The following is a 15176-nucleotide window of genomic DNA, read 5'->3' on the forward strand; positions in this document are numbered from 1 at the left end:
TATATATATATATAATTTCATCCATACAAAAACAGTGCATCAGGAAGACTCGACTTAGCAGCTGTACTGAAAACTAGAAAAGCTGTAAAATCATCATACTGTATGTGCTTATAATCAGTGGGATCATTATAAAGACACAACTCTGTTAGCACATATTCAAGATGTTTTTTGTTTTTATTTATAGGATGTCTGACCTGCCTACTTTCCCCTGTATGTCCTTCCTGTTGCTTTGCATTTTGGGTATGACCTTAGTGACATCTGGCTTCCCTCAGCCTCGACTACATCTCAGGTGGCTACTCACTAAAACCTACTGAGGCTGCAGCAAACAGCACTTATACACTGGTTCTGAGTCATTGAACTGACAGAAGTGCTAATACTTCACATATGTCACTGAAAGTCTAACGTTTTTCCTGTTAATTTCCCTCTTTCTGTGTTGAGGTAATATATTTCTACATAATATAATATAATCTAATATGGTAAATGTGGATGATAGTATATTTTCTACACTATTTAAAATGTGCCTGTCTCCTACACTTTACTAATATTCTAGGAACCAGTTTCACAAAGAATCACAAAGTGTAACCTTATCTGATTCCAGGAGTACTGAAATTTCAGAGAAACCTAAAGGAGATGAGTGGGACCTGCTCTTCCCCTCCAACTCTCTCCGTGATTGGACCATTGAAATGATGTCAGCACCCATTCTGAGAGCAGCAGCCAATAGCAAGGAAGGACTGATGAGAGAGACATGGTTCTTTGCCCCAGAGAAGCAAGACGCAAGGTAACAGCATAGTTGGGGGAAATTCTGTTATGAAGCTATAATGAAATGAAACACAGTATTTAATAGTTAAAAATGGAAAGCTCCAGCTTCTGGGAAGTCTTTGACCAGGCCAACCCCAAGTTGCCATTTGTTTGTTTGTTTCTGTATGAATTAAATGATATTTAACATGTTAATTAGCTTCAGAGGGTATCTGTTTTAAGTTGTTATGCTATGCTAAGCATGTCCTGGTTCTAGCTTCCCACACATGTATACATATATATATATATATATACAGTATGAGCATAGTACCAATGCTGTCATCTTATTGTTAGCAAGAAAGTAAATAAGCAAATTTCCCCTAATGTCAAACAATTGTTTCTTTTAAAAGCATACACAAAAAGCTAAAACCTAAAAAATGTGAACATACTTGTGTGAAAAAAAAAGTATTCTTCAGTATACTTAGTTGTATGTGGTGAGTGTAAATGAGAATATTTTTATCATTTAGGTGAACTTACCTTTTCAAACAACCAGAGGATGGTTAGCTTAGCTTAGCATAAAGACTAGAAGTTGAGGTAAATGGCTATCTTCATAGTTATGAAGTGGTATTGACCTTTTCAACTAGTCTAATTCTCTAAAAGAAAGCAAATAAACATATGTCCCAAAATGTCAATACTATTCCTTTAAACATGTATTTTCAGAGAAAATTTGGAGCACTGAAGTAATGAAGTCATACCAAAATGAAGCAGAACATCATCCAGTAAAGATAAGACTTTACATGACCTTCAAGAGTCATGAATTGTGCCAGCTCAGATTTGCTGCAAGTGAAATAAATAAAATAACACAAGGGTTAGTTATTAGTGTTGGACTGTGTGGTAACTGGATTGTTTTCTTGTTGCAAACATCAAGGTCTTGGTCTGTGTTTTTCTAGCATAGATAGGGTGTGGCCTGCTGAATGGTCATCTCAGGGAGCCGGGATGGTGAAGAGGAACATGGTGGTGGCTGATGATACAGCCTTCAGAGAGAAGAGCAAGCTCCTTACCTCCATGGAGAGACAGAAGTGGCTCAACTCTTACATGCAGAAACTACTAGTGGTTAATTCTTCTTGATAACTCAGTCTTTACAGCCCTTCTACAAGAAAACTAAACCACTTTCTGAACTCTACACTGGCAAAAAGCCCTTTAAAAGGGTTCGCTGTGTCTCTGGATGATTGCTTAGTCAGTCAACTTAGACATTGAGATAGGGTCCTTAAACCTGTGTATTAGTAGTGTTTAGGTCTAGCCTCTGGAATCTGTTTCTGTTTCTTGAAGCACTTTCACTATTTTATTCCAATACTCCTCTAAACTGCAAGCTGATTAAGTTATTGGTTTCCCAAAAGATTGCTAAATGAACAATCCAGAATGTTTTTATGTTGAACATACATAAATCTAAATTGAGTAAAAAAAACTGAAAGTAAACTGGTGTTACTTTGATGAATAAATAAAGATGCAAGTAATGATTTTGATGACTGCCGCTTACGTTTGACTCACTCAACAGTACCAATATCATGTGAATTTATTAGTATTATTTTAATACATTACTAATTATAATGATCCTTCTGTATGTTTTACATAATTTTACTAAAGCCAAATGCAAGTGTTTGTACTGAATGACTGTATAGTGTAAATGGCTGTAAAGTCTACTGATAAAAATTAAGACGCATTGAGCACATTTAGGCTTGTGTAAACTTACAAAACATTAAATTAGTAGCTCAACATTTTGATACATGGGAAAAACATACACAGGAAAACATATCTATCACAGACAGGTATATCCATCCATTAGCTATACCCCTTCCCAAACGGGATTGCGACTAGACAGGTACAAAACTTCTCAATTTGAAAAGACCATCTCAATGGCTTACAAAGTGTAGTAACTCAATTAAAAGACCACAGTCTATGGTGGTATCAACACCAGTTCTTCCACCCTGCCAATTCTTTCCTGCAGCTGCATCCTGTTGGCCAGTCGCTGCCTGTCCCTCCTCTCCAGCACTGTCTGAAGAAGTAGCTGTGCAGCCTCAGATGATGGGAGCACGCCTGGAGTTGAGGCCCTGCCATAAAGCCCCTCTGCTGGGTAGCTGCTGTGTTTGACTGTCCTGACAGCCTGGAGGCTGGCTCGGTGGGCCTGGGAGTAAGGGGGCAGGGATGAGAGAGAAAGGAGAAGAGAGGAGGTGTCCATTCCACCCTGCAGCCTCTCTCCTCCTCTGACCTCGCCATCCCCTCTACCTCTCCTCTGCCCTTTCTATGACATAAAATTAAAAAATCTTTAGAGAGAAACACTGATTCAGAGCACACACACCTATCACCGTCATTTGTCTGATCAAACACAGGCGATCTGTACTGACGGTCTCAAAACAAGCCCCCCATTTTGGATAAATAAAGAGGTACAATAAGGGTCTGTGCTGAGTCCTTTACTATTTACATTTAACAAAACTATTATTCGAACACAGATGTATAAGTTCCAATTGTATGTAGATGACACAGTCTTGCATACATTTGGCTCCTCCTCAACTCAATCTATATCAAGATTACAATTGGCCTTTGATGCTTTTCAGACATCTTTGATCAATCTGAGGTTTGTACTGAACCCAGGCAGGACATAGTGGGTTTTATTCTCAAGAATCCAACATTCCAGTTCACATTTTAATGACATACAGTGGGTACGGAAAGTTTTCAGACCCTTTCAAGTTTTCCATTTTGTTATGTTTCAGATTCTTCTTAAAATAGATTAGTTTTTCCATCAATAATCTACACACAGTACTTCACAATGACAAAGCAAAAAACTTTTTTGGAGTGTTTGGTAAATGTATTAAAAATAAAAGACTGAAATAAACCATTTACATAAGTATTCAGACCCTTCGTTTAGTCCTTAGTTAAAGCCCCTTTAGCAGCAACGACAGCCTCAAGTCTTCTTGAGAATGAAGCTACAAGCTTGGCACCTTTCTTCTGGAATTTTCTTTCATTTTTCTTGGCAGAATCATTCAAGGTCAGCCAGGTTTAATGGGGAGCGTTGGTGCACAACCATTTTCAGGTCTTTCCAGAGATGTTCTATTGGGTTCAGGTCCAGACTCTGGCCGGGCCACTCCAGGACTTTCACAGAGTTTTCCCAAAGTCATTCCTGTGTTTTCTTGGCTGTATGCTTCGGGTCGTGGTCTTGTTGAAATGTAAACCTTCACCCCAGCCTGAGGCAGCACTCTTCCCTCAACCCTGACTAGTCTCCCAGTCCCAGACACAGAAGAACATTCCCACAGCATGATGCTGCCACCACCGTGTTTTACTGTAAGGATGGTATTAGTGAGGTGATGCTCAGTGCCTGGTTTTCACACACATGCTGGAAATTGTGGCCAAATAGTTCAATCTTAGTTTCATCAGACCACAGGATTTTGCTTCTCATGGTCTGAGAGTTCTTCAGGTGCCTTTTGACAAACTCCTAGGGGGCTGTCTTGGGCCTTTTAGTGAGGAATGGCTTCCGTCTGGCCACTCTACCACAGACACCTGATTGGTGGAGTGCTGCACTGATGGGTGTTCTTCTGTAAGGTTCTCCCATCTCCAGAAAGGAACTCTGGATCTCATTCATAGTGACCCTTGGGTTCTTGGTTACAGGTCTAACCAAGGCCCTTCGTCCCTGATTACTCTGGGTGGTTGGGTGGCCACATCTGTGAAAACTGGGAGTGGTTCCAAATTTCTTCCATTTGAGAATGAAGGAGGCTACCGTGCTCTTGGGCACCATCAATGCTGCAGAAATTTTCTTGTGTCCTTCCCCAAATCTTTGTCTTGACACAATCTTGTCTCACACATCTGTGGGTGGTTCTCTCGACCTCATGGTTTTGTTTTCACTCTGACTTAAACCATTAACTATGAAAACATATATAGACAGGTGTGTGCTTTTCCTAATTATGCCCAATAAATTAAATTAGGCACCAATAAATTTAATTAGGCATGGGCAGACTCTAACCAAGCTGTAGAGACATCTCATGGAATACTGATACTAGGAGGATGCACCAGAGCTCAACTGCAAATGCCATAACAAAGGGTCTGAATACTTACATAAATGGAACATTTCAGTCAAAAAAAAGAAAAGAATTGAATCAATTTTAAGATGAGTGTAAAACATAGTGTTTAAAACTTGAAAGGGCCTGAAAACTTTCAAAACACACTGTACATAAACTAACCAAATTCGTGACTCCAGCTCTGTGCTTCACGCACAGACATGAAATTTTTTATCAACCCTCTAATTTCACTCTGGAAAGAAAACAAGTGGGTTTTCCAAAATGTTGAATATTTTTTTAAATATACTGAATACCTTGTTTTTACAGATTCCATTTACTTCAGACTGAATATACTTCAGTACACAGACACAGTTTATCGTGGGCGTATTTTCATTTTCTTCACAGGGATCTAAAGTCTGATCTAAAAAATTAGTAAATGCCCTCTATCGGAGTGGCTCTGTGTGTGTGTTGCACACCTGTGCTGTGGGCAGTCTCAGCAGCATGTCCTCTAATTTTTCCAACCCCTGGTTTCCATGGTGACACTTTCTTGTGCTCACATTGGGTGGATGCAGAGGCTCCTTGACAACAGGATCTTTAAAATGCCAGTCCACAACACTGTCCTACATACACACATAAGATTAGCATCATGTTTCCTCGCACATATGGCTACTGTCATCTGGGAGAACACTGAGTGGAGATTTCAGCCAGTTTTGCTGGCTGATAGCAATAACTGTGTAAGTGGGTCAGAGGAAAAATACAGTGGCCCTACCCAACGACAGAAACTGTCTGGTGATGATGATAATTACATACACAAATTCACAATTCTCCACAATTGTCTTAGCAGCATACTCTCCCACATCAATCAATGAGTACCTAATTTTTGAGAATTATGAGCCACAATGTTGGAAACCACTTCATTGTTGAATTGTGCTGCCTTTTAGTGTTGTTGTCTAACTCACCATCCAGGTCCAAAAGACTTTCTCCACTGGTTTCCAGTTCAGATATGATTCTAGGAGGTCACAGAGTTGCTGCATCCGAACACAGTCCTATAACATACAGACATTTTACAGAATACTGTTAAAGACACCATGGTAAATAAAGATAACGTGTGGATGCACTCATATGGATATACATTTTGCATCAACAAATCACTCTACAAGAAAACAGGCTTACAACTAGTAAAATAACAGATCAGTTTGACCTTTAGTTTAATAAAATCAAAAATATTTATATTAGTCTTCAGATAACTGACTGGATGGGCAATTCTCACTAAATGAACTATTTAATATCACTGAGTAAGCCTCTTTAATCCTACTTCATTGGCAAGGGCTGCTGCCTTTCTCCACTGCTGTATCCCTTGTATCCTCAAGATTTTTTTTCCATGAGGATTCTGTTAAAATATTTAAGTTTGCTGATAACACCACTGTTGCTGGATTGATAACTGGTTCAGATGAATCTGCATACTTGAGGTAGGTCTCTAATCTGGTGTGTTTGAGCAAAAGTCACAATTTTCAACTTAACACTGACAAAACTAAAGAAATTACTGAAGATTTTAGGAAAGTGAGGGAAGCGATACCACCTCTCACACTCACTGGCAAAGTAGTGGAGCAAGTGAACAATTTCAAGTTCTCAGCACCGTCATTTCTGCTAATCTGTAATGGGACAATAATGTTCAGCCCAAGCTCAAACCCAGAAACTTCTTGCTGTGGGGCGACAGCGCTAGCCACCGCGCTAGTGTGCTGCCACCCTGAAGTGATTGGGCTGCTAAATAGTCAGCCTTAGGTACTCCTTGTTTTAGTTTTTCTTTTAACTTGGACTTATGTATGGTTTAATTTCTGTAAATTTAACTCGGTTTTACTGTTTTTTGTTATTTTAAGTTGGTCTCATTGTTTTAACATTGAGTGGGTTTTATGATTGTTGTTTAAAGACTGAATCGGTGAGATTATGCGGCCGCTGTTGCTAACTGACGATGCATACATCAAGACAAATTCCTGGTATATTTTATAATTGTCAAATAAAGTTTGAATTTGAATGGAAGTGTCACTATGCACATCTTATCTTTTGGTACAAAGCTATCACACCCAAAAGTCTGGAAATACACTATCAAATAAACAATAAGAGAAAATTTAAATTTACTGCTATTTTCTTGGTATTTATTAACAAAACCAAAATTATGGTTAGAAGGGATTAAGTTCTAAAAAAAACAACATTATTTAGTGATCTAATTAGAGCTCCATAAATATAGCCAGAGCATAGTATTACTAACACACACACTTACATCACTTAGTGCTGTGGAGCTTTGATCAGACCAGGAAGAAACAGTGGACGGAAGGCTGACAGACAAAACCTGAGAAGAGGATGATTGAGTTAAATATAACATTTTGTTCAACAGAGACTGTAACACAGAAACTTCCTAACTTGCATATCCTATTTTAACTCTTTGGTAACCATTGTAATTAGGGTTAGGACCTGATTTAGGTTAAAAGACATTACAAAAGAACAGTTCCTAAGTTAGTGTTCCTATCCTAACACCTGACTAGTGTTGCACGATATACCGGTACTAGTATGGTACCGCGGTACTGAGGCATTTAAAATGGTATTATACTGCATTTGGATGGGACCGGTACTTGCAGCGCCGCCGGCAGCGCCCACCCGCAACAGAGGAAAACAGAGCAGGAAACAGCTTCCTCGTCCTCTGCTCACTGAGCAGCGTGGACTGGAGCAACAAACGGAGCAGAAGGAAAGCTTGGAGAGAGCAGAGACGTTGGAGAGGGAGAGAGCGAGAGAGAGAGAGAGAGAGGAGCACGGAGAGGAGAATGGCTGCTGTAACAGTCACCACCCCGCAACTTGTGGACAAACGAGGGGCGCGAAGTGCTATATGGCAGTACTTCGGCATAAAAACAAATGAGCAAGGAGAGGCAATTAACGTTGATGCGCCATTGTGTAAACGAGCTTCCAACAAAAAACACGCAGATGGATGGGTGTGTGCTTTACATTTACTCGGAGACTCTTATGAACCTTGCTACTGTTTTGTAACAAGTACACTAATATAATAGGTTGAAACTGACTTTTTATTAACCAGCGTGCAATGAAGTGGTATGCTTAACAGTGACAGGATGGGATAAGTTAACAATGACTGACTACAGAGGTGGGGCTTGTTAAAACTAATGAGCTGTGAGATTTTGGACAAGTTATATCAGCTGTCAGGGACTTTAGCACATTTTTTTTTTTAGTTTATCACAGAGCTTCATTAATTTGTACTGTAGACACAAGAACCCATGTTTAAGTGAAATCAGAGCTCCTGGTCAGAAATCTGACAAAACACACACACACGCAGTGTTTTCATTTCTTGTGGGGACTTTACATTGGCTTACATTCATTTCCCATAGACCTATCCTAACCCTAACCATAACTACTACTCGCCTAACCCAAACCCTGACCCTCACCCTAACCTTAAGCCATGTTGCCACCCTAAAATTCAGTGCTTCTGGTCCCCACAAGGATGGCCAACTCCCCACAGTGTGAGTGTGTTAACAGGTTTAATAAAAAGGCGCGCACACGCATGCGCACACACGCACACACACACACACACACACACACACACACAAACACACAATTCCAAATCAGAAAAAGTTAGGATGGTATGTAAAAGCAAAATTAAAACTGAAAATAGTGATGTGTAAATCATCTGTGTCCTGCATCACATTGAAAACAACACAGCAGCACATTATTTGATGTGACACCTCATCAGTTTTATTCTTTGTTCAAAATAAACACATTCCAAATAAAGTTGGATGGTCACATTTCAGGGCCAGTAATGAGGTAAAACAGTGAAATGATGATTCCATATGAAACAGATGATGCCAACAGGCGACTGCATCATGATCTGGCACAAACATGGCATCCAGGAAAGGCCGAGCCCTTTAGGAGCAAAGATGGGCCGAGGACCACCAGTTTGCCAACATATGTGTGAGAAAATTATTGAAATGTTTAAAAACAATGTTCCTCAATGAAAGATTGGAAGGGATTTGGATATGTCACCTTCTACGGTTCAGAACATCGTTAAAAGATTTAAGGAATCTGGAGGGATTTCAGTACAAGGGCCAAGCCTAAGCTGGATGACCAAGCTCTCTGATCCCTCAGACGTCACTGCATCAAGAATCATCTCTCTTATATAAGTGATATAACCACATGGGCTCAGGATGACTTTGGCACATCTGTGTCAGACACTACAATACGTAGTTACATCCATAAATGCTGCTTAAAACTGTACTGTGCCAAAAGGAAGCCCTATGTCAACAGTGTCCAGAAGTCAACTGCTCTGGGCTCAGAGGCATCTGGGATGGACCATCACACAGTGGAAACGTGCACTGTGGTCAGACCAATCGGTATTTCTGGGCTTTTTGGACGGAATGGACGCCATGTGCTCTGGACTAAAGACGAAAAGGACCACCCGGTGTTGGACTGGCCTGCCCGCAGTCCCGACCTGTCCCCAGTAGAGAAGCTGTGGTGCATTTTGAAACAAACTGGGTCAACAACAACCCAGGACCGTTGTGCACCTTAAGACTTGTTTACAGGAAGAATGGGACAAAATGACACCTGACACACTGAATCACTTGGTGTCCTCAGTCCCTAAACATCTGTGTTTTGAAAAGAACGGCAACATCACACCGTGGTAAATGTTTTACTGTCCCAACTTTATTTGGAATGTGTTGCTAGCATCAGAATTGAAGTGTTTATTTTGAACAAAGAATGAAATTAATGATGTTTCACATCAAATAATGTGCTGCTGTATTGTTTTCTATGTAACGCGGGACGCAGAGGATTTACACATCACTATTTTCAATTTTAATTTTGATTTTACATACTGTCCCAAATTTTTCTGATTTGGGGTTGTAAATCAGAATCAGATCTAACAAGATGTGAGTGCTTCTGTGACTTCCTGTACAGACTGAAGACTGGTGAAAAGCTTATAAACTTCAGTCCTGACTACAGATTTTTGTCACTGCCCCCTGCTGCCGCCGCCTGCTCTTGTCTGCTTACCAGGCAAGGCGCAGTACATCTCAATCGTCCCTATTGCTTGCGCATGCCTCTGACTGTTGTCTTCTTTACAAACTAGATTTGTTTTTAATCAATCTTCTCTTACACAGCTCATCACACGATGTAACATGTTCTTGTTACTGGTTTTTTACAGTTTACCAAGGAAAACGGAGTGCTTGGTTTGATCTACTGGATCTCCTTGATAATGAAAACATGGCAGAATCATTTTCATGTGAAATGAGATCACGTAGGGGTCTGAATCAAGATCAAAGAACAATTAATCATACAGCTCTAACCAATGTCTGTTTGAGTCTGAGATAAGATAGGGTTCCTAAAGGTAGGTAGGTAGTTAGGTAGGTAGGAATTTATTGATCTTTATTGATGGGGAAATTCCTGTGCTCCAGCAGTAACAGACAGCAGCAACAAAACACCATAAGAACAAACACCACACACATATCCTCCATCCATCCATCCATTTTCCTCCGCTTATCCGGGACCAGGTCGCGGGGGCAGCAGTCTAAGCAAAGATGCCCAGACTTCCCTTTCTCCAGACACTTCCTCCAGCTCCTCCGGGGGAAGGAAACTCAAAATACAGCAAACCGAACTGTCCAATACCTCAACAAAACCAACTAACCTGACAAATGAGACACACACAGGGGAACATATATATTGGCTGGCCAAACCAATAACACACACAAGGGGTAAACTAAAGACACTACCAAAGCAATCAACTAATAAACACTAAACAGACAGTCTACTCTCAACTAAATATTTCCTTTAAATGTAAAGAAGTTAACATAACTTGACAAATAAAGTTCCAACATAAACTACCAACAAATAAACAATACATTTCTCCCAAACTCCCCCATTTCTTGTATTGGGCACTTGGTGCAGTCCAGGCCTAGTGGGAGGTATTTAAACCTGCTGCTTCCTCAGTCCAATCTTTTGGTTGAATTGCCCCCCCCATCCATGGACCAGGAAACACAGTAACTCAAAAGAAAAGGTAAACATATTAACAATACAAAATTAATCAAACGTGCATGCTCATTGATCAATTGTGTATGTCTAATCTCAAACAATATTTACCTACAACTTAACCTACACACATCAAGAAATTACCCACCCAAGTCCATGTCTGGTGGCGGTTTAGGCCCTCGCATGGTGAAGGCCAGGACTGAGGCCTTCACAATTCCTCAATGGGGAAATTTCAGTGTTTCACCAGCAATAGAGAACAAACAACATAACACCATGAGAACAATCACCACACACATATCTTGATAAATTCCAGATTTTAAGACAGCATAAATTATTCAAGAGAAAAATCAAGAACAAAATTTACATATGTACATATTAACCACGCATTTTACCCCAGGATTTGAGTATTGCAATGTTTACCATTGCATGGTAGTTTATCACTGCAGTGATGTATTGTACAGTTTGATAGTTGTGGGGAGGAATGACCTATGCTAATGCTCCTTCTTGCACTGGGGATGTAGCAGTCTTGTGCTAAAAGAACTGTTCAGAGCCTCCACTGTGTGGTGCAGGGGTTGGGAGGGGTTATGCATGATGGATGTTAGTTTTACCAGCATCCTTCTGTCTGCCACCTCCTCGATGGAATCCAGAGAGCAGTCCAGAACAGAACCAGCTCTCTTAGCCAGCTTGCTGAGTCTCTTTCTGACCCTGACTGTGCTACCTCCTGCCCAACCCACAACAGCGTAAAAAACTGCAAATGCCACCACAGAATCATAAAATGTCCAAAGGAGTGCCCCGTGCATACCAAAGGACCTCAGTCTCCCTCAACAAGTGGCCCTTCTCTGGCCCTTCCTGTACAGGGCATCTGTGTTGTTGGTCCAATCCAGTTTATTGTTGAGGTGGACACCCAGGTATTTAAAGGTGTCCACAATCTCAATATCTGAGCCCTGAAAGCTCAAAGTTAGTTAAAATTTGCTTCTATAATATCAAATTGTACTCTTCTGTAATACAGCCCCAAATATTTCACTTATAATCCTCAGGTTGATCTTGCTTGTTTTTCATTTGTGTTAGCAACAGGGTTAGAACAAAGTCACTATTTCTGATTAGATTTGAACACTTATCTATGATTGTATCATTATCCAAGAAAGAGTATGACACACTGACTTTTCTGAGTTCATGTAATCAAACAATAAAAAGCAGAAAAGTGTTTATGTGCTAATTCTGTTTTATGGGGAGTTTTAGCAGTCCCTGGTAAGCTAGTGGTTAAGGCGCAGTGCTCTTGCTGCTGCTCCCCGGGTTCGAATCAGGGTTGCATCAGGAAGGGCATCCAGCATAAAACACGTGCCAAATGTCAACATGCGAGTCGTCAGTGTGACAATTCGCTGTGGCGACCCCTAAACGGGAAAAGCTGAAAGTGACTTTCATGGGGAGTTTAAATTATTGAGGTGAAAAGGTCTTGTGTGTACATTGGCTATTGTTTGTACTGGAGACTAATTTCTTATGCAGTCATCCTGCTCTAAACCTGTAATTTAACAATGTCTTTCTTGACAAATACAGAATAACAGCTTGTGGTTTTGGAAAAGAGAGGATTTCCTCACAGCATGAAGCAACCGAGTTCGCTCTTCTAACATGGACATGAGGGTCTTCCCCTGGTGTTTCAGACAGCCAACGAGCCACTGAAGTCTCCGCAGTGAGGCCATGTCAAACTGGAGCCTACACGCAACCTGAGTGTTCTCCTGACACACAAACGTGGAGATTAGAGATATAAAACTCAGCAAATACAGTATATAAACACACAATCATGTTACTTGCGTGAGGACTATGGTGGTGTTAATGGTATACCAGTGGTACTTACAGGCACAGAAGTGAGTAGTGTTTGGTCTAGTTGCTGAACTCGCTGCGCCAGCAATTTCTCTAGTGTTCCTGTAGCAAGCAGCCAGCCTAGTGCCAAGAGGAGATTTTTGCTGGATAAACTCCTTCCCTCCTCTTCTTCTCCAGCCTCCCTCTCATACATCCAGTCAGCATGATAACCCGTTTGCCAAAGGCCTGCAACCACCAGCTTCCTGTGCTCTGAGCCTGTACACAGACAAGGGGAAAGTCCCAACTCAGCAAGCCCATGTAACAACTTTCATACTTTAAAAGTAGCACAAGATTTAATTTGTCCTATGTATTGCCACAAAGTGCAAACAGGAAAATGCAGTCTAAATCATGTGTACATGACAGTACAGTAAGTGAGCAAAGTACCTAAATTAATATAAAAAGAATAAAAAAGTACTGTAGTTATTTGCTCAGTGCTCAAAATGTACTCTGTGACACAATAGTGCAGTCATGGTAATCCAACTTCTGTATAGTTCGTTGGAACTCTATTATAGCATCACGAAACTGTGTAATCTATATACAAAAATCTGTTATTATTCATTCCACACAAACTGTAATATTAAATTAAAGATAATGTTGGCTGCTAGATAGGTGTGTTTATTTCAGCTCGGTAAAGGTAGTGTTTATTTGCTGTCCTGACATATTTAGTGCTGCCTGGCTGATGTAATGTTTAACTGACAATTTCAACCACAGTGCACTAACGGTTTGGCTCACACCTTGAAAAGGCCAGTACTGATTATAGATAGATAGATGATAGAGTAGTTTGTGTTTTAATTTTATTTTAACAATACAGAAAACATGGTCATGTCTTTGAAAATTCTCAAAACATTTGAGCACATGGCCTATTGTAATGTATGTGCTGTGTTTTCCAACTGAGCAAAACTACAGTGCTTGACAAACAGCATAAACTGCCTTGCACAGATCTACAAAATAACAAAAACTTTACTGGCCTCCCCTTGACTGTGTGCTGGATTTACAGTACACAATGCCACTTCTGTGAAGGATGTCGAAGAGGAGCTGCCAAAACTGACTTTCCTGGGAAAAGAGTGGCAAGCAGAGTCGATATTAGGAAGAGTTCAGCCACTTAAGGTAAAGGACAAGAAAACACTGCTCATAAAAAATGGCTATGGCGATTTACATTCATCCATCTAAAGTGCTGAAGTTGGCAACTGGACTTGCTTGAGGTTCTCTTAGAATCTATAAATACAGTATACTGTAAGCCTATATGTATAAACTAAACTGGTCTGAAAGAAACTGAAACTATTTAATGTTTCTTTATAAAATGACTTTTATATTTGTCATATCCAAATGCCTGCCACTGTAGCAACCCAACCAGGATAAATCATTCAAATGTTATCAGTTATTTGATCAGAATACCCCTCTTGTCTATTATTAGAAAACAGGAGAAAACCATCGTGAAATTTAACGCTTTATAACGTTTGTTGCACTCACTATAAATGGTAATCACATCGAACAAAGTGATCATATATTCTGTATGTAACAACTGTCTGAAAGGTAACTATTAGCCAAAGCTGTCAAATAAGAGTAAAAAGTACTACAACATTTTGAATTGTCAAAATCACAAAACTCAAGTGTGCCGTTAAATATCGGAAGTGTACTTAGAATGGCACTTGAAGAAATGCACTTAGTTGCAGTTTTTCCAGTCCTGATAACAGTAAAACTGTCTGTGCTGAACATACCACTTCGAGTCCATCGCCGAATTTTGCCCGTCTGAAAGTTTCCGGTGCAGGGACAGCGCTAAGGCCGGTAGCCTCTAGCAGTCTGCACAAAGTTCCGATCACCTGCTTCACTTCCACACTCACAGACACTTTACTCCGCTGCATTACAACCACTCCACACGACTGACATATATATTAAATCTCCATCCATTCAACTGTCGTGAGTTAGTCCTGCGGAAGCGATTTCATTGCTGAAAAAACGTTTTCAAAGACATTTTCACCGGTTTGAGGTTGAACCGTGATAGTTGATATTTCGCGGCGAACAACAACTTCCGGGTACGAAGCCGTTACCAAGGAAGCGAGTGGAAGACATACTTAATTGACGTTGAGGTTAACCAATCATAAATGTGATTCTGACAGAGGTGCGTCGATATATACATATAAAACAATGGATATGTATAGTGGTCCAAATACAAACCTGTTTTAGCTGCATGTAGTTACTATTACACTTACATTTTAGGTGGCAATGCTCAGCAAAAAATATACCATGTTACATTAATAATATTTATTTAAAGAATCAGAATAATTTAAAAATGAGACAACTTCGAATTGTGTGCACAAACGTGCCTAAAATAATGTAAAACAAACTCATTTTACACAGGAATTGGTAAATAATGAACATATGCTATATGCATTAACCTTGGTATCACATATTTAAGAGAAGTAACAATGGAAACCAAATTTAAAGTGAGAGGAAAATACAGTGGACCAGTTTCTGTACTTCAAAATAACAAACATATCGTTTTACAATGCATATTGCTGTAAA

General features: G+C 40.1%; 2 protein-coding genes across 3 annotated transcripts in view; one reads left to right on the forward strand and one right to left on the reverse strand.

Annotated features, from left to right (window-relative positions):
• pth2 (parathyroid hormone 2) overlaps positions 1-2175 on the forward strand; it is a 3560-nt gene extending 1385 nt beyond the window's left edge. Inside the window, exons 2-4 of one of the 2 annotated variants that reach the window (XM_020608752.1) lie at positions 185-289; positions 599-778; positions 1686-2175. In XM_020608752.1, the coding sequence (XP_020464408.1) occupies positions 186-289; positions 599-778; positions 1686-1863 (462 nt within the window). In that variant the 5' untranslated portion in view covers position 185 and the 3' untranslated portion in view covers positions 1864-2175. Of the gene's footprint in view, positions 1-125; positions 290-598; positions 779-1685 lie in introns of those variants that run through there. The other variant, XM_020608751.1, reaches the window with a different exon arrangement.
• A 514-nt stretch (positions 2176-2689) lies between these two features.
• Positions 2690-14695, reverse strand: tedc1 (tubulin epsilon and delta complex 1). The gene is made up of 8 exons (XM_020608580.1): positions 14372-14695; positions 13622-13706; positions 12649-12869; positions 12392-12529; positions 7060-7128; positions 5741-5827; positions 5258-5401; positions 2690-3034 (listed from the first exon to the last, which is right to left on the reverse strand). Exons 1-8 carry the CDS (start codon positions 14513-14515, stop codon positions 2690-2692), a joined length of 1233 nt encoding a protein of 410 aa, XP_020464236.1. The 5' UTR covers positions 14516-14695.
• Positions 14696-15176: the final 481 nt, after the last annotated feature.

Source organism: Monopterus albus, unplaced genomic scaffold, assembly GCF_001952655.1.
Source record: "Monopterus albus unplaced genomic scaffold, M_albus_1.0 scaffold94.1, whole genome shotgun sequence".
NCBI classification, from domain to species: Eukaryota; Metazoa; Chordata; class Actinopteri; order Synbranchiformes; family Synbranchidae; genus Monopterus; species Monopterus albus.